The sequence below is a fragment of the Maylandia zebra genome, linkage group LG13, assembly GCF_041146795.1.
Source record: "Maylandia zebra isolate NMK-2024a linkage group LG13, Mzebra_GT3a, whole genome shotgun sequence".
Lineage (NCBI taxonomy): Eukaryota > Metazoa > Chordata > Actinopteri > Cichliformes > Cichlidae > Maylandia > Maylandia zebra.
The window spans coordinates 23,434,082-23,454,468 of record NC_135179.1 but is presented as its reverse complement, the minus strand read 5'-3'; the positions used below and the strand labels follow the sequence as shown (position 1 = coordinate 23,454,468).

The 20,387-nt window shown below is 39.9% G+C and overlaps 1 protein-coding gene across 1 annotated transcript in view; it reads left to right on the top strand.

Moving 5' to 3' along the window:
* The window catches only part of macrod2 (mono-ADP ribosylhydrolase 2), a 424,084-nt gene that overhangs the window by 164,660 nt on the left and 239,037 nt on the right, over window positions 1-20,387 (top strand). The window contains exon 5 of the mRNA XM_076891831.1: window positions 20,208-20,324. Within this exon, the coding sequence (XP_076747946.1) occupies window positions 20,208-20,324 (117 nt within the window). The remainder of the gene's footprint in view (window positions 1-20,207; window positions 20,325-20,387) is intronic.

Here is a 20,387-nt window from a genome sequence, read left to right as displayed (position 1 = left end):
GACCAGAACATAAAGAACAAACTTCATGTTTTATTCAATATAATTTGAAAATAGCAATTGAGCCCATGAAGTCATTAGAAAAGCATTTACTGAGCTCCCAAGTGTCATTTACCTCTATGCTTCTATACAACTGGAAGTCTTTTCGCGACTATGGAGCCTATGTCCATCTTGGAGACAGCCTCAAGTAGCCATAAGAGGAAATGCAATTTGCTATTCTGCACTGATTTTATTTTCCATGAGTTGGCACTTGCTTTTACTATTTTATCATCAGCCTGCATAGCCCATTTCAACCTGACTAGTGAGCGACGCTATTTGAGCACTTGTTCAAACTGTGCGTGCTCGTCATTGGTCAACTGGAGGAATAAGAGACGTTAGCAATTAGCATAGCAGTTTTAAATAAGGCATATGGTCATCTGAAGAACTTTGTATTAAGCACTAAGTGATAAAATCTTATTTGATGACAGGCCAGGGTGATGTTCTCTCATTATATAATAAAAAAGCAGTTAACTATTTCCGTGCTGCATTGTTAATATTCGCCCTAGTTTTTCATTTGTTTATGTGAATGAAGAATTTAGTTTGTGTGAACCTGAACATTTTGCATTTAGACTACAAGCCTCTGAGTTTGTCAGGATGCCCACGAGTCTTGTTTCAATTGTTGCAGCTCATTTTTGAATCCTATTGAAAAAAAAAATGCTTGCCAGATGCTAGCGGTCTTTTGACACATGATTTCAAGTGATGTTAAATGGGCTCATAAAGATGATGTGTCCAGGGGTCAAGCAGGGTTGTCCTCATCAACCTTTGACACCAGGGTTTCTTATGAGGTTGTGCTCCAGGCACAGCTCTATTGGTAAGGGTCATTGAAAGGGTCGTCCTCGCCCTCTTTAGTTCTATCCAATTAAAGCATCAGCAGCTGAATCGGTGCCTGGTGTTCATTGGAACATTAATTGTGCTCATTGATTGGCACGTAGTTCAACTAAGTGTCCTCTGAGCGCCACACAATGACACGGTTGTTTCTCATCTCCACCGACAGTCGTTTTGTTGTTTGCAGTCACGTAAAGACTTGTAACATGGGTACTTGGAAGAAAAGCTGCACACTAAATCAGGTGGGTGTCTAAACGTATGAGAACACACTCAGCTTCACCGTGTGCCTTTACCTTACTGTTGGATCCTTTACTCTAGCTGTGATACTTTCCTCATTGCAGGTGAGGGTTGTCTGACATTACTCTGGAGTGATTGCCAATCATCCACTCAATTTACAGGCTATGTGGAAGGCACAACCTGTTATTTGTACCTTACAATGGAGACACTGTTATTTATTTATTTATTTTTACCCCAACTGGAAACAATCAGTATTTCTGTGTGTGTGATCGATCTTTGTTTTTTTTCCTTGTGAAAAATAAAAAACGCTGACTGACTGACTTCCATTTTTTTAACATACAATCATTTATCAAAAAATGGTCTATAATAATTGACTTAAACAGTTAATTAATTATTCGTAACATGGCTGGACTAACTGGACCTTACCCAGTATGTCATAAACACTATGACGTGAGTATCTCTTGTCAGGGAGATGGGTTCCAGCTTGTTTTGATTTACACTTCTGAAGCTCATGAAAATGCACAATTATGTGTTTTAGAGTAGCCTGTGCACTCGTGCTTTTAAATGCAGAGACTTCACAGAGACTGTTCTGTCTCAGAACTGGGACAACACTCCCACCCGTTTGAAAATCTAATTAAACAAAACTAGTTTTTATCTGTTCTAAATGACTTCAGAGAACCCATTCATTATGCCTGCCCTCCAGTCGTGTCACAAATACACTCTAATATTGCAGTTATTTAATAAATAGGTTACTAAATGTCCCCTCCCCCCCTCCCTTTTTTTTCTTTGTTGTTGTCTTGCACTCAGTGAGGTGTTTCAGCCTTTAAAATCTCACAGGGAGTGAAGACCTTTCCCCCTTGGTATCACCATTTTTATTGAACTTTTTGATGTAGCTCATTGTAATGCTGCCAATCCAATAACACACTTCACCTTAACCACCAGATATAATGAAAGTATAACCAAGTGATCAATGAAGGGATTTAGACTTTGCCTTCTTTCCCCCCCAACTGCAATGCAACCATGGCAACAAGGCAAGGATAAATCTTCTATTTAGTGAAATGACACAAGAATCACCCTCAGATTTGATCATCTGCTTTGCGCCATTCCTCCATTTCCCCCTCTACCAATTTTCAGCAGAAATGATCTGAGAGAAATGAATTGCTTGCCTCATACCTGGTTTTACTAAAGCAATGTGAGTGGAAATGGAAATGATTACCATTTAGCCTGTAACCAGGATGCCTGGCTCGTCTTTGGCTCTGCTGAGATGAGGACAGATATGCTCACAATTTGCCAGGATGAAAATGCTACAGTGTAGTGTAGTGTTTTTACGTCGTTAAGATGCTTTGCATATTATTTAAGTGGCAGACGTGCAAATTGGCCAATAGTGGAATGAATGGCATGTCGAGGAGAGCTACATGGTGTAGATATCTTCTTATTTTTTTAATCTCTCTTAGCAGTCAAAATGTCCACATTTAGTCTTGAGGAGTCAAAGCTGGAGAGGTGCTTTTGGTGTTCTGGATGTAACCTGTCTGAGAGTGATTGCAGTCAGTCTGAGTTAGACCATGATTGTTGCCTCCCACCAAGCAACCTGTGCAATCTCATTGGGAAGTTTTCATCTAGAGGTTTAAGGCGTTGCATGGTCAATGACTGAGTGACCAGTTGCTCACCACAGCTACATCTAATCAGTCACCAAAACTAGATTTTTCCTAGTCATGAGAAGGTTGGGACACATAACATATGTACATGTGTACCCTTGTGAAACCTTACCTTCCACCTCATTAGAAATGTATTAAGTAATCAAAGTAAAATCTAGATAAGTGACACAAGAGTACACGAAAAATAATTCAGCTTAATATCAGTCAGTTCTGTATGCAGATGTCACACAGTCGTATAAGAAAGTGAGACTGTGAAGAAGTATACAATGGTCCAGATAATACCCCAAAATCTACCATGAGCCCTTTGAAAAGGTGCAAGCTGTAGCCTTTGGATTGACCCTCAGTATCATTAAAATCTGTGGGTAGTTTTTGGCATGTGTACACAATACAGTCATAAAGTATATATTAGATTATGCACTGATTAAAAGCACAGTGTCTTAAAATCCTAATTTAGATAATATCTACACAAATATCCAAGTCTGCAAACTCTCAAATATTTAGCTTATAGTGCAGGAAAAGAGAAACTCCTGTCCTGATTGAGATGAGTTGGTATATTGGTGTTTCTGTCCTCGATCATGCTGCCTGCTCCAGGGATTCCCATCTAATTAGAGTGACGGCGATGAGATGGCCACGGCGCCTGACAGGGACTGATGGCTACTCAGGAAAAAAGATGATTTCTAACAATGACTTCTAACAGTCAGGTTGTGCTGCAGTGCTGCTGCACAGGCCACACACTGTTGATTGATTTGCATTGCAGATTGGAGAGACTTGGAGAGGACCTGGCTAGCTTTCCACGCTGTCGCTGTCTTAAACCCAGCATAATCCCTGGCTAGCGGCCCAGTATGCTTCTCACCCTTTCATTAATATGGGAGTGCCAGTACACCTGGCCACTAGACAAACATTTGAGGCAGCCTTAAATGAAATACATCAGTCATGCCGGCTCACTGGTAAATAGACTGCTGACCACAAAGTAAAAATCATTCTGTTTTGCTTGGCTTTTAGCTTCCACAATAATCATATTACGTTGTAACTTGCACAGAGTTCTTCTTGTAAATGCATGTAATATTATTAATGCTGTTGCTGGCTTTATATAATTCTACAAAACATATACGTTTATCTAGAAACCCTTAACAAATCCCTCAAAGTTTTAGGCATAAATATTTAATAGCTCAGAGTTTGTTTATAACTAATTTCACAGACTAAAGACAACCATAGTGTGTTGCTTTTATTTTCTCTTGCTTGATCAAAGTTTTCTGGTGCTGCCACTACAACCTATTATTCACACAGACTAATTACACTTATAGCTGACTGCACATTATGTGTGGTCCAAGGTTTATTTATTCTCTGCCTAACCAGGAATCATAACTGATGTTTGAGCACAAGATGTCTTGCAGCAAGTGATTATTTTGTAGACAGTAGCTAAAAACCAAGGGTTTACAGTATTATCTTTAAGTAGCCTAATGTAGTATTTTACAGCATAGCGGGTTCAAAGTGTCTGTAGTTTGGTTATTAGCTGAATCAATAATTCAAAAGTGTAAAGAACTGTAATACATCTTTTACTTAAAATGAGATGGAGAAAAAAAAGAGCCACAGCTGTTGGTCTCTGTGTGTGTGTCAGCTCCACTGGCACTGCCAGTTTGATGGTGTTTACTAAGGCTGTGCCACATCTGTGCTCTCAACAGGCTTTTGTTTGTCCCCTTCTTGTTGACCAGATCTGCAGTTTTAATGGTGCATCAACTGACATCGCACACTGGAAAGGTTCATTTTCTTTGCAACTATATATTTATATAGTTAGAGTATATTTACAGGTGCAGAGCACATTGCATTGTTTACAGTTGCAAATGGAGAAAGAAAACAGTTTTTCACTGTTGTTCAGCATTACATATGACATACATGCGTCGGCATAAATTCAATAGGTCAAAATACACTGACTCATTGCAGTGTCCACTCAGCCATTATAGGAGTTGATCAATTCTACCCACTGCTATTGGCCCATCTCACATACCACGAACTGCTAGCATGCACCAACTTCAAATCTTTTTATGCAAAACATGACGGGGAACTAACTTGTGGGGTAATTTAACAATCATACCAATACATGGTTTGTGCAGAAGAGCTGCTTTGACTTTTTTTTAAGCACACATTTAGCACTGTCTGCAGCATATGTAGCAGAAATGTTATAACAGCTATGGAGACAGTAGATAAGCTGTGTCTTCCTGCTCAGTTATTTTGCCTGAAAAGATACAGTAACAACATTAGTATCTCTTTTCAATATAAATATAATTTATTATTATTATGTACCCCGGGACCCTGAAAAGGATAAGCGGAAGCGAATGGATGGATGGATGGATGGATATTATTATGTATATCTCAGATCATTTTGATTAATTTTGTGTACAAAAGCTCATTCTTATTCAAGGGCTGTATAGATTCATCAGAAATGAAGGTTTAAAAAAATAAACAATAAGAAGAACAGTAAGTAACTTACTTAAGGACTTTTATAAGAATGTAATATTTAGCACAGGGCTATAGACTCAGTCCTTAACAGACTGCATGTTATGCTTATCAGTCTTTATGCCGTGCTACTTGCGATGCACCTGTTTTTAAACAAGGCCAACATATGGATGTTAGCAGAGCTGTGAAGTGCAACTTTAAACAAACTGCAACTGTGAACGTGTCCTTTTAAACTTCCGTGCACAAATCATTCTTTGATTAAAAGAAAAAAAAATGTGTTAGCCTTGAGAAACACCTTATCTTTGCGTCATCTAGTTTCCTGTTGCAGTGTGTATAGAGTCCAGCACAGAAGCATCATGATCAGAAGTGATACAAAAATGAGTTTTTCTTTTTCTCCTCCTCTGTCTATCTTTACTCTTCTTCAATTTTAGTGACAGAGCCTCTCCCAAATGCTAACAGTGTTACAGATATCTGGATGCCCCTCAAGCGTGTAATTTTGCAAATGCCTATCTATTAGTTTAGAAATAGTTTCAGTTTAATATATTATTGTGTGATATAATATCCTGGTGACGACAGGTAGTTGTGAAATTTTATGCTTCATACACACTGAGGAACATAGTGGTTAGAGACCAGAGCGCAGCCAAAATTATCACAACTGTGTGCAATGAACTAGCAATCTCATTGCTTCTGTAAGGGTTACTCCTGATGGTGATGGTGAGTAAATATGACGAGTGGAATGTGAAAACCTGTTACCATCTATATACACTGAATTTTACAATAATTTCTTGTCATGAACCGCTGTGTGTCTGGTGTGTGAGGTTACGGATCCAAATGCAGAGCAAGCAAGCAAGCCGAACACACAGCAACATGGAAAACTTGACAAGAGGTAATGGGAAATCTTGACCCTAAGGAAAGCAAACAGGAACAGAGCTAACATTAATCAGGAACAACAAGAAAAGTGAAGTAAAACTAAATAAAAAGCATCAGAGATACTTGACTTCAGATAACAGGAAGCAACTACTGAAACACGCGCAAAGAAGTAAATCAAACTAATACACAAAATGTAAACAGAAACCAGAGAACAATAGTAACGAGAGCTTAAAACCTGAAGATCCAAAAATCAAGCATGCAAAAACTCAGAACACTGACTGACATTACTGGCATAAATTAATCCACAAATAGTGACATATTTGCAGCAGGACATTGATTTGACTGCAAAGTATCCCAGGTGCTCATTAACCTTACTTTTATGTACAAATATAACCAGAACACAACCAGCTGATTGAAATCGCTATCGCAAAGAGACACTTTGTAGACGAGTTGCTCTAATTGTGTGTTTACCAGTAGAGGACTGTTTCAAAAAGTCATGTAATTTGCAAAATAACAACCCTTATACTCGGTACAGCTGCTATTCGGCCCATCACTTGGTTGTCTCTGTGTTTTAGTTAAACATTAGCAATTCAATTCCAATGAGCATTTCCAGATTTAAACTATTAGACTGGTAATGCACAGTGATTGGGAGTTGATAACTGTCCAAACAGTGCATTTGGATAAAGATTTTATATCAGTGCCAGATCTGAATAGCGCTAAACCAATCTTTCAAGTCCCCTAGACATGCACAGAGTAAAATCATTGTGAGTGTTAAAGTGTAACCAAAAAACGGTTCACTCTTGGCAGTTTTCCTACCAAACATTATGACGTAAAAACCATGCAACGTGACTGTACGTCTACCCGCACTGAGATTAAGCAGCTCATCAGTAATTCTTGTTTCCAATTTGTGCGGTCTTTATTATAAAAATAATCAGATTTTAAAATATATATCTTAAGCTCTTCTTTAATGGCATCAGCAATTATGCCATAAATGGATTTAGTATATCCCATCTTTGTATAAGACATGAAAAATGGATCATAACCTGCTTAAGAGCTATAAAGAAACGATCAGATTGGCTCCAAAACAAAGAATGTGGCTCGCTGTTCTGTCTACATTCATCACTGCTGCTTCACCGCCCTGATGACATATATGCTGACCTGAGAGATTTAGAGTCAGAATTGATAACTAATATTCTCAGAGGTGACAAAGCGCACTTCATTGTAAGTCCACATATCATTTCTGGAAGGTCAATGGCTTCCATCATAGCCTTAATAACTGATATCCTGCCAGTTTGTGATACAGAAAGTGGTGTGCGACGGCATTAGTGTGTAATGTGTAAACACAGATATTACTCTTCTGCAATCCCCAAAGCATAAAATCTTGACACTAAATGTAATGTATAACGCTGGCTTTTCTCTAAAGAGAGAAAGCTCAGTGGAAAAATTGAACACTTTCTGACTTATGATGCTCAGCTTTTTTTTTTTTTATGCCAAATGTTTTACCAGAAAAGTATATTTTCCCCCCCAAATGACCATATTCACTACTGTTTCAGTCCCTCCTGGGGTACATCATAAAACAGTTTGGTTTCCTTTTGTGGGGGGTTTTAAAATTAATGGGCAGTGAGCCAAGCTGTGGACAAGCATCTATCTGAATGCTGTCACTGTAGAGGCCATTATATTGTTCCATTTGAATTATAAAACCTTGCTCGAGCAAGGCTGGTGCTGCATGGGTGCATGACTGCTCACCGGATGGCAGAGATAGGTCTCTTCAGTGAAATGGTTGAATGAAAGGGTGACCAGGCATCTCTCTCATTATTAGACTTGTCACTGTCACTCACAAAGGCATGAGTGACAGAAGACCCTATTACCCTCCCAAGATTCATCTCCACCCTTCAGAGATAGGGCAGCTTTTCTAGTTGTCACTGAGGTGGGTGGGTGGGACGCCAGGACAACGCTTGAGCAGTCTCATTATCATTCACCCCCCCCCCCCCCCCCCCCTGATTTATTTCTATCAAATGCAGTCCTGCGATAGCCCCGCATGTGATATTGTTTAGGTTTTCATGACAAAATAATAGTTTTGATTCATCAGATTTTTGCCACAGCTCTGAGAAGAGGCCACTGTCGAAATAGCCTGTAAGTATGTTAAAGCTGGTCATCCCCAGAGAGAAATTATCTACTTAATTAAAAAGACCAGCAGGAAAGGCCTGGAATCATGACAGTATAATTATAAAAGCCCAATTTCGGTTAATCCTTGGCTCTGCAGTGAGGAGCCTCACATGATGAAGCCAGGCCATGGCTGCTGGTTAAGCACTGAGACCACACAGGTCTTTTACAAGAGGCAGTTTTAGGATGACAGGCCTTAACTGAAGATCTACGGAGCTGAGCAGGCCCAGTAGTCTGCCCAAGGCTTTTCTTTTTCTTTTTTTTTTTACTACACTGGAGCCTGGGGAAAAAAGGACAGTGAGATCATTTATGAAGGACAGGGAGTCAAGAGGCAAAACATGTTTAAAGTTAGCTCAGTGACTAGTGTGGCAACCACTAGTCACACTTGGCGTTATATCACCTTGAATTGATCTGAATTATTGTTTAAAAATGCAACTTTGAACTGTCCCCACCAAAGCGTGTCACTGGAGATGTTTACTAAACTATAAATCGCAGCAGGACATTACTGCTGATCTTTGTGTTTGCGTTGCATGGAGGTGGGCTCCGTCTTTTGTCTGTTCATCTCGGTGGCAAGGCCTTTGATTTGTGTCTCACAGCTGGGCCTGGGGAAGACTTTTCAGTGGGCAGCTGTGGATGCTTAATCTCCCCTGTGCTGACACAGGCTCAATTAATAGATGGCGCACTTTGGGATTCTGCAAGAAAGTTGTCAGGGCCCTGTCAGATAAATCACAGGAGAGGAATCCACTCTGGCTATCTCAAGCTTCAGCCCCAGTGGCCTTTTTCCTCTTTGTTTGCTTACTCAGAGTTACACAAGGGTAATGATTTTTATAGCATCGAGGCACACCGGGGGTCTGCTTGACAAGTGCTGTGATTGCCCTGAATTATAGGCTACAGTTAAAGGAATATCCATAATTATAATTTTGTTTTTAATGGAAAAGCAATCAGTATAATTGTTGACTAACACTTGAGAACTTTAATACAGTCATTTTAGACTTTTATACCTCTCAAGCAAACATATAATTCTGTGAAGATCTATCAAGTCTATTTGTTCTTAGAAAAACCATATCTCAGGATCATAAAATTCAAATAACAATATCTGCCAGGAGTTTTCCCTGATTTAATTCAGTTTTTGCTCTTTTTAATCATTTTGTTTCAGTTCCTTCGTGGTGATGGAAAAAAGACATTATTTTCAGTACCTGTTTTAAAAGAAAAGAACACACTTAGGTATGATTGTATTGATTTCAGCACTTTAACTTTAAGTCTGTAGCTTTTTCCTTTTCTGGCAGATATCACAAAAATGTTTATAATGAAAGAAGAAACACATTAATATAACTGCTGTACATCTTCATATCCAGCCTCTTTCCCCACTGGCCGCACATCTAAAATATATTTGAGGCTAATGTTAAGACTAAATAGATACGATGGGAACCTACATAATCCTTTCTACCACTGTTATCACCGTCTAATCTAATTTCGTACTTTTTACCATTATTTTAGTTTTTATGTGTTTTAAATTCTTAATTTTGATATTTCTGAGGTATTTGAAGCTATGCAGGAGCAGGAATCAAATTAAGTCAACTCTATACCTTAGGGTATATCACCCTACCTTTGCTGTTATCTACACAATATAATGTGTTCATTATTGTAACACAGCAGTAAGCGTTAATAGAAGAAAATGACTTACCCCCTGGCGTTATTGACATTAGTTTACATTTAGTTTTTAATGTATTTTATATTAAATATATCAGTCTCAACTTTTTTTGCAGTATTTAAAGATTTATTTTGTGTGGCCCCCTGTCGGCCCCCGTTGTTTTTACGTCATTTTCTTCTCAGTGTGATACACAGTGTACTGTACGTCTGTGGCTTGAATATTTTATTCAACAAGAGCTGATGCAGTTTAAGTGTTCCTTTGATTTTTTTTAAGCAGTAATTTTATTTTTTCTAGTTCTTATGGAAATAAATAAGGATTCAGTTAACAGCACATGCAATGTAAACTATACTATATAAACTACATGCCACTATGGCCGCCCCTCCATGATCCTGATTCTGCTGCAGGTTTCTTCCTGCAGTTTTTCCTTTCCACTGTCGCTAAAGCGCTTGCTCATATGGGGTCATGTGATTGCTGGTGTTTTCTTTGTTTTCTTTGTATTATTGTAGGGTCGTTACCTTACAATATAAATTGCCTTGAGGCAACTGTTGTTGCGATTTGGCACTATATAAAGAAAATTGAAATGAATTGAATGCTACTATATAAACTACTGAGCTGTGGCGATTTGTGGATGGCATGGCTCTCACCATGAAAGCTGGAATAGAACTCCTCCATAGTAATATTTAGTGTTGAAAAATAAAAACTATTAATATTAGATTGACGGAAAAAATAAATATCGAATCCCAGTTCCTAGTAATATACCGAAACCATGAGCGAGTATGGTGTTTTTTGACTTTTAATTAGCCGAAGCAAAGAAGAGATTCAAGCAGTGTATTTTTTGCAGGTTACAGAGCGAGGCTAAAATAAAGGAATTCAAAACTATGATGATATTTTAATTGTGTAGCTTTCTGTGGCTTTGCAAGCTTCTCATACTTGTACAAATGTAAATGTATCGTACATAGCTGTAGGCTTTGCTGAAGATGCGCTTTGCACCAGTAAACTCAAAGAACCATGCATAATAGCAACAGCTGTTCATGCATTTTAATTGAAAGCAGTGGCCTTTCATTGAACGGGTCCATCTTTCTTCATTTCCGCAATTACGAACTTGCCACAGAGTTTTGGCCTCGAGATCCAAGAGTGTGAAGCAGCAGCCATGCTTGTTTTCTCTCCTCATGAGCCGTAAAGCTTACTATTCGGATTGTCCAATAATTACATGCATTTGTCTTGTCCTGTCCTGATTGTTCTCAGAGCCCGTTTGCATTGAACAAAGCGCTTCTGTTCCAACTCTCACCTCTAGTCAGGTTGTTCCTAGAAAAGTCATCCTTTACCTTCCTACAGCCGGCTCTCTTGGGAAAATCAAAAGATGAACTTTGTGCAGGGAAGTAATTTATGATGTAATTGGCCAGGATCTGCTCGGGGGGAATTGTGTTTTCCAGCCATGTTTTCTCAACATTAGCGTGTCCCCCATTAGCCGAACTTTTCAAAGAGAGCAATTTCTCCAGGAGGCGGCATTTAATTATGTTTGGAGTGTGAATAGGCGTGTTCTATCGATTCCAGATAGTTCTTTATCCAAGGAGGGCTTGTCATGTGTTAAGCAACTGATAGAGCTTCCTATACTTAATTTATTACTAAAAAACATGAAAGGCTGATGATGTGTTAGTGGTGGAAGTGATAGATCTGCATTAATATTAAGTGAGAATAAGATGTACCTAATCAATAATTCAAATCTGGTTTTGACTCTTGATGTAGTCCATAGGGAGTCCTTAATGGTCAGTGGTGGAATTGAAATCAGGAAAAAGAATATTTTATGTTATCTTCTCTGGCAGCTGATTTGCTCTCGACCCATTGAGATACGTGGCGAGCTTATTGATAGGAGATGCTTCCTGGTGTTGGCTTAACTACCTTTATACCACAGATGTACACGTCCGAAAGCTCTTTGATGTCAGAATTACCTGTCATGTCATATTATTCTTGTTTATAATGTCTCAGATTGATCAGAAATGGGTTGATTCCTCCTGGGAGCACAAAGGAAGCATTGATAAAGTGTTTAATTTTCGAAACATCTAACATATGTGCACAGGCATGGAAGCCATGATGATTTTTTTTTTTTCATTTTAGTATGATATGATGCCACATTTATGGGAATTAATGTTACTTTGCCCACAAGAGACACCGCATGTACTTGGTTGCACAATCATACATGCACAATACACTGGCCTCCCATATGATTCAGTCTGTGGAAACTCTCTTTCCTCTCTCTAACGTTACAGTGATAGTAAAGCTTCAGGTTCCAAAGGTAATCTAACCTAGGAGAAGGGGCGATAATAGCCACACTGGCAGAGTGCTTGTTTGTAATAAGAGAGTGGGTGAGGAGTCAAAGGTGAAAAATGAGTGAGATATTGAAGGAGGGAGGAAGCTGTAAAAGGACGCTTGTGTTTATCTGTGATTATTAACGCACCTCACACCCTGAGATGAAAGAGGCTTTTCAGACCCAGGAAGTCTAATAGAACAGACACATTTTGGATTTCCTTCCGGACGGATGCCATTCTGTAAGCACAATGTGATGTGACATGCCAAGTGTGATTATAAATGACACAATCGTATCCTGAGAGATGGTGCCTTGATGATAGGCTGGCACACTTTTTGCACTTCACCTCTGCGTCCATAACTATTGAGACAGGCATTTCACTATAGGATTATATGATGTAAGAGACATCATGCATTCATGTCTGTTTGGGTGTGTATAGTCTACCTGTGCTGCGAGGGAATGCAAATCATTATAACTTTGGTATGGAAACTACAAAAGAACTCCAGAAACCACACTGGGCAGCTTGTCACAACTAATTTGAATAATCGTTTGTTGATACTCTGTGTTCTGTCCACTCCGTGCAGTTTGAGACTGAAATCCCAGCCGAGCTTTAAGTGATTCTCATTATTATGTCTGTATGTTTTCACCGTGAGCTGCTCGTTTTGGGGGTTGGATTTAGGATGCTAAAGGGATTCGCTTCATTAAATAGACTCATTGTATTAGATTCTCCAAAATAAAGTATTGCCAACCTGGCTGAAGTTAAGAAGAATCACCCCGTCATACGAAGAATGCAAATCATACATTTCACTGTGACAGAGTGACTCCGCTGCTTCAGACAAGGAATGCCTCAGCATGATGGCACAACAGTTAAAACAACATCTTTATATGAGCGCCGGGGCCGTCGCAACTGTCTCGGAAAGTTCAGCACGGCTGGGGTTTGGCACCGAGTCGTCCGCAGCTGTCAGACTCTACATTTGCGACGACGACACTGTCGCATGGCCTTTGGTAACCTAACCTGGCATTCCTTTGCTGACCTCGAACAACAACATGAAGATTCTGTTCTCCTAATAAGTCAAGCTTAAGCTCTGCAAATGCACACTTAGGCTTCAGTGCAGGTTTGAGAAGTATGACTAGAGATATCAAAGAAACTACTTAAGTAACGTTATGTTCCATCATTCTCATGAATGGTTGCATCAAGTATTTTAAACCAACAAGTAGATCTATGTTATGATCCTTAGATATAAAGAGGTTTCTTAATCAATTGCAATGAACACTTACACTAAAGGAAAATCATCAGGAATGCAATTTTAAAAAAAATTTTGCAAAAAGAGTTATACATGTATATCTTTTTTTTTTTTTTAAGTTGGAGTTTATTTGCTTAAACCTTAAAATACAGTGACTTTTAAGATAACAAAGGTCACATAGACAAGGAGTTATGCTTACTTGCACAGTCACCACCTAAAATCTTGTTTTGATCCATGAAAATAACTAATAACAAAAAGCAGGTTTTGGTGGAACTAGACATGTACTACACTTACATAAAGCATTACCTTTATGTACAGAGAAGACAGTATGTTCCTGTATGTAAGGGATAATGACACCTGGAGGAATATACTCATTTACAGTGATAGGCATATGCTACAGTCCTGGACTGATCGCTGTTTTGCTGCTAGCTGCTTCACTGAATCACCGATTAAACACATCATTTCCAGCCATGAGACGGAGCTTGTATCATCTGTAGGGTTTTTTTCATTAGGCACTAATAATTTATTAAGCTGTTCCTGGTGACTAATTACTTGTTGATTACGTGGAAATTAAAATTTTGGACTTATAATTAAGTCTCAGAGTAAGAAAAGAGTGTAGCTAACATTAGCAGCTATCACTGACAACCTTCTACATTTGCAGGTGTGTTTGAACACTCCTGCGCTCAGTCTGGTGACACACTGCTCTAGTTGAGTGGTTATGTATATGTCAGTTACACGGCACTTTACACACAGCTGTGTTTTAGTTTTCTAAGTCAAACTGTTGTGGTTTTACAATTTCCATCTGTCTCATTTTTACTTTTTAAATCATCCAGACAGTACTACAGGGAGAGGGGGAGTAACACTACAGAGATTCACCACCCAAGTGGCACTGTGCAAAAAAAGAGAACAAACTGATAATCAAAGTCTTAGTATTTTCCATTCTGATTACTGAGGGTAGCAACATTTAATTGTTTAATAACCCACTGACATGCTTCTCAGGTTTAGATACCAAATTACTTTGTTAGCTTCAGGAAAAAGTACATGGTTTAAATTAGAATACACTTGTGCATAATGTTAACCAGATGTTAGAAGCTTCTCCCTCATTTTCTGGTCACGAGAGAGATTAAGCCCACCCTAATTGAGTGGGGTAGGATTAAAAGGAGTGACAGTGAAGTCACCATGCCCTCTAAGGGTTGCAAATAAAGCTGCGATCCATTTTGTCCTTTTTAAGGCTAGCAGTTATACAATTGTAGTTACAGCATACTGCGTTCAGTCAGCTATTTTATAGAAAACACTTCCAGTCTTTGCAGAGATTTTCTTCAGTAAGAGTATTAACTTACAGGAACCTTCGATTGTAGCGTCACTCGTTCTGCTTCCTGCTTACATCGCAGTGCCAGTGTCAAGTAAGCCTGTGGTATTTTATATCACTTTGGAGAGTAACATCGGTGACTATATGCCTGGCACGCTATTAGCCCAAATCCCTTGTTTACCTGAGTATTACAGGTAAAATGGAGATTATTATCCCTTTCCTGGGAACTTGGTTACAGTGCAGAGTGAGATCAGGCTCCTGTTGCATCCAAAATTGCTGTGATTAGGACACATAATCCAGTATCACAAGGGAGTAACCACAATGGCTTGAATATATTCCACCTGACATTTAGTTCAGCCAGATCTCTGATTGGCACTTGATTAGCAACTAATCCATGTCATTATCTCCTTCAGTGAAATTAGTTGAGTAGAAAATGGTGTCGTAAATCACAGAGGTAGGACTAAGGAGGGGCTTTGATCAGTGTACAGCTCTAAAAGAGCTAGGAGGAGAGTTGAAATATGTTGTTGCCATGGATACTACAAAAAAATAGGTGAGAGGCAATATATGGCTCAGTGGTTTCAGGAATATGCTTGGTTTTGTGTGGAAACAGCAACTCTCGGTGTGGGAAAAAGTATTGACAAAAGTTTCGGTTCTTATCTCCTGATCTGCCCTCGCATAGAGTTGGCAGAGGCTGAAGTTTAGATCCACCTTGATATAAGTGACTATTTATCTCCGTTAGATTATGAACTGATATGCAGACCTCTCCGTTTCCTGCCAGGTAAAATACAGAAACCCTCCCCCCGTTTCCTGCCCACCCTGGCCTGCCTTCTTTGGCTCCAGTCCTGAACCTAACCCTCAGAGGAGTGGAAAATAATTAGGAGAGAAAATTGCTGCTGACACTATTTCTGAAAAGCAGGGTATTGTAATGAGAGCAGAGCAGGTATTCATTGTGTCTGAGGGAGCGATTGAAAGCCCTTGGTTTTCGGGCTGCCTGGGAGAAGCCCAGGGAGAGTAAGCAGAGCTTTGCTGAGTCCCTTAATGCATGTGGGAACGGAGCCTTGAGAGGACGAGGTAGAGGTGTCTTCAACAATGGCAGGAGCCAAGGTTACAGCTGAGTAACTAATTCAAACTGCTCTAGACTGACACACACACTCATACGCACACACTCTTGTCTCCTTTGTCTCTCTCAATATGTCTCTCCCTCTGTCTCTTGCTCTCTCCTAGTTCCCATTATGTGTTCAGAGAGATGCCGTCCAGCCACTGCTCAAAGTTATCTTCATTAGCTGTGTGGACTTGCTGGAGTGGCTGCTCTGGGAAGCTTTTTTCTGAGCAAGGCACTCAGAGAAGATGAATAAATGTTTTGTCCCACATAGGCCCAGCCTAAAGCAGTGGCAGGCTGCGAGGAGAGAGATAGATGAGGTATTAACTGTTATATTTTTCAGCGGGGGCCGAGGAAGCCCAGTGGTGGGGTTGATAGAAGCAGATGCTGCCGCCTGAATATTAAACCAGTTAAATGAAATGTCCTCTATAAAGAAGTCTTAATAGGAGTTAAAATATAGCACTGTGCTCCACTGGTTGTGCATAACGGAGCTGAGCACATGCTCATCTCAGGGCTGCTACTTGACATGTGATTCAGCCTAAAAGCTGGGATAAAAAGAGGTCACTTTGATCGTCTCTTAGTGCCGTGATGCAGGTGCAGCATCAGGATGATGATTTAGCATTTGAATGATTACTGCATCTAAGGATAATGAAAACAGGGACACAGAAATAATGGCGCGCACGAGTCTTTTGAGACTGCTGAAACATGTGGCTGATGACAAAACTTCATTAGACCTATAGAATTGAAATCCACTGAGCTTAGATGGCGCAGCTGCAAAATATGACAACAAATGATGTTTTACTGATGCTTAAATACGTCGATAATCAAAATAAAAAGTAATTCATTGTTTTTTCTTGTTGCTTTGATGTTTTATTGTGACGGAGAGTGAACAGACTTGTCCTTTCTCTCCAACGAATGTTAATGCCATTCTTAGTTAATGAAAATCTGAGACCGCCTTTGTAATGTTGCAGGCATCCATAATAGAAATCTGCAGGGAATAATGGTGAGATCCCACTTAAATGAGAAAATAAATTGATGGCCAAATTGCATGTGGGTCATATCTCCACTTATGGGAACTCAGATCTGCTTTTAGTTGCCTAAATAATGGACAGAGAAAACTGTACTCACATTCAGGTTTAGATTGCCTCCACTCTGCAATTTAATTTCAAATTACAAAGTACATCTGAAACCTCTCTCTGTTTCTGTGCTTCTCTGCTCCTCTCTATAGCTCTTTCTCAGACACAGAAATAAACACGCATATTACCCACAATGCATCTGCTGTATTCCATCCATTTCTGTGAAGTGGTTAAAGTAAAGCAGGTAAATTAAATCTGTGGCTTTGCCATTCGAGATTCTGGCAATCACCCAGATCAGTTTAGCATCTCCTTCTGTATTTCCAGGCACTGTGAAGAAATTTCCAGGCTTTTAGGGGCGCACGATGCACAGCGACACATTCAGTAACATCAGAAAAAGTAGCTAATGCAACTATGAACAGGGGGTGCGGTGAAATAAAATCAGAAACTATTATCTGCAATCTGACTTTTCAGGTACTGAGATAAAACACAGAATCCCATGTGCATTTGTTCACCGTGTTCCTGAGGTGCTCGTAGGTAAAAAGATCGGTTATGCTCAGTAGTGATGAGTGTAGTCAGAGTGTCTGTGGAGGGCGGACTCCCACGGGAACTCTGCACAACAGAGAAGGGCAGTATAATATTTTCCAAACCTGGATGTCTTCTTATGACCATTAGAAGATGGTAGTTTGCTTTTCACCTGTGCAAGGGAAGCATTGATATTGATATTTGCTAAACTGTGTCTCCTTCCCTATTTCAGGCTGCAAGTTTTTTTTTATTAAAGGGATAATTTGCCTTCAGAACTGCCTTAATTCTTTGTGCCACAGATTCTTTAGAGATTTTGCTCCATACCCTTACACATTTGCTGTAGATTTGTCAGCTGCACATCCATGATGTGAATCTCCCGCTCCATCACATCCATCTGTTGGACTGAGTTCACAATGTTCACTATCACTATTTGAGTACACTATGTTCAAGAAATCGGTTAGAGATTGTTTGAGCTTTGTGACACTTTGCTTTAGCCTGTTGGACGCAGCCATCAGAAGATGGGTACACTGTGAGCGTAAATAGATGGACATAGTTTGCAACAATATTCCGGTAGGCTGTGGTGTTTAAATGATGCTCGGTTGATACTAAAGGACCCAAAGTGTACAAAGAAGATATGTCCCACACCATTACACCACCAGCAGCCTGAACTAGGTGATATAAGGTAGGATAGATGGATGCAATCCTGGTCCTATCATCTGAATTTCACCACAGAAACTGAGACGCATCAGATCAGGCAACATTTTTCCAATCTTCTACTGTCCAGTTTTGGTGAAACTGTGTGAATTATAGCTTAGTTTCCTGTTCTTAGCTGACAGGAGTGGTGAGTGACGGCTGTAAGCCATCTGCTTCAAGGTGCAGAGTATTGCACGTTCTTCTTCTGCATAGCTTGGCTATTTGCGTCACTGATGTCTTTCCATCAGCCCGAAGCAGTCTGTCCATTTTCCTCTGACCTCTGACTTCAACGAGGCATTTTCACCCAGTGAACTGCTACTTACTGGATATTTTCTCTTTTTTTGGGATCATTTTCTGTAAACCCTAGAGATGACTGTGTGGGAAAAGCCCAGCAGATCAGCAGTTTCTGAAAAACTCTGGCCTATCTGGCATCAACAACCACGCCACGTTCAAAGTCGCTTTCTTCCCCATTCTGATGCTTGGTTTGAACTTCAGCAGATCAATTCGACCAGGTCTACATGCCTAAATTGCCTAAATCCATTGAGTTGCTGCCACATGATTGGCTAATTGGATATTATGCACATTAACACACCGCACATTTAAATAGGTGTACCAATTTGAATTGAACAATTCATGTTTGCAAAGATGCAACTAGACATTTGTGATCAATCTTGTTCGCACAGTGGATATTATAAAAATGCCAAGCCCACAGCCAGCGCTACATCTGCTCTTGTTGTGTTAAGTAGCTTTCATTGGCACCACAGCGATCCCTCCTCATATCCACATCACTGTCAAACTCTTGTTACTTTTTTGAAAAGCCATCAGGATTTGTCTCTGTCAAGTGCCTGTCCTTCAGTCCATTAAAGATGATTGATAGAGCTAGAAAATCTTCCACCCAGCTGTTGTTGTTGACTCATCTCTGAGAGATTGAAAGGAGCGGAGAAAAAGACCATCCCTCATCAAAAGACCTTTTGTCTGTGTTGACGATGTGAAGCAAAATAGATTTTAGAAGATAGGTTATAACCTATCTCCAGCCTTTTTTTTAAGATGTTTTTTCTAGCTTTGTATAGGAATAATTATTAGATTATAGATGAAGATGGTGATTAGTCACATTTTTCTTTAATCTGAATATTACAAAAATGTTTAATGTTATCCTGCAGGCTCTTAATTGTCTGATCTCAACTCTTTTAGTTTTGATAGATAAAGTTAGTCTGGGAGGCTTTTGCCCTCCATTGATCTCGTCTTAACGAAGAGCAACCAAAAAAATGGGTACGTGTGGTTGTCCACCTGCCACTGTTTCCTCCTACCTCTGTTTTCCTCTAATGGCCTGTGAGGATTTTTACAGGACAACTTGAAGAGGATTTTATCATGTTTCAGTGTGATTGATAACATGCTCTTGGGGGGATGTCAGGCTTTCAGAGACAGATAATGCGGATTTCTATCTCTCTGCCTTCTCCTGTAAGACGTGCCATCAATCAGATGTATCCTGGCCTTAACCTGGTAAAATTAAAACCTTAGATAGGTGGGGGGATGGGCAGGGGTCTCCGTAGAACCAGGACACACACATCAACCGGGAGCATGACAGAATCAGAACACAGATCCACATCGTGGCAGGCTCACCGCAGAGAAGACGGTGGATTCCACAACGGGCCAGAAAATACAGTTAATGATCGGACTGCATATCGCTGTTGACAGAGGAGAGAGATTACAGGAAGAACAGTCTCATTTTCACTGTGTGCGGAGGCGTTATTAGATCCTAGCCCAGCTAATTTCATTCCTAAGCTTGTCAATATTTACCAGCAATAGGCACAGCACTCTATGGCAGACGCAGCCTCCCTATAGAGAGGAGATAGAGCACCAGGGAGCTAATTTGAAAACGTAGACATTCACTAACCGGAATCAAACTCATAAACATAATTTTCAGCTTGTTGCTGGTTGTTTGTTTTCTCATGATAAAGCACGCAAAGTCCTAATTAGCCCAGCTGGCTTGGGATATGTCGAGTGCCTGGTTTTACATGCTTCTCCTCAGGTAGGCCCTTACCTCTCTTTGTATGTCTGTTTGTTTCAGTTGATGGCTGCATACACAAAGCGGCTGGGTCCTGTCTGTATGACGAGTGTCACTCGCTAAATGGCTGTGAAACCGGCAAAGCCAAGATCACCTGCGGCTATGATCTCCCTGCAAGATGTGAGTATCAGTAATTATTAGCTTTTTCTGTTTGTTTTTGTAATGTGCGCCGAGGTGCCTTCC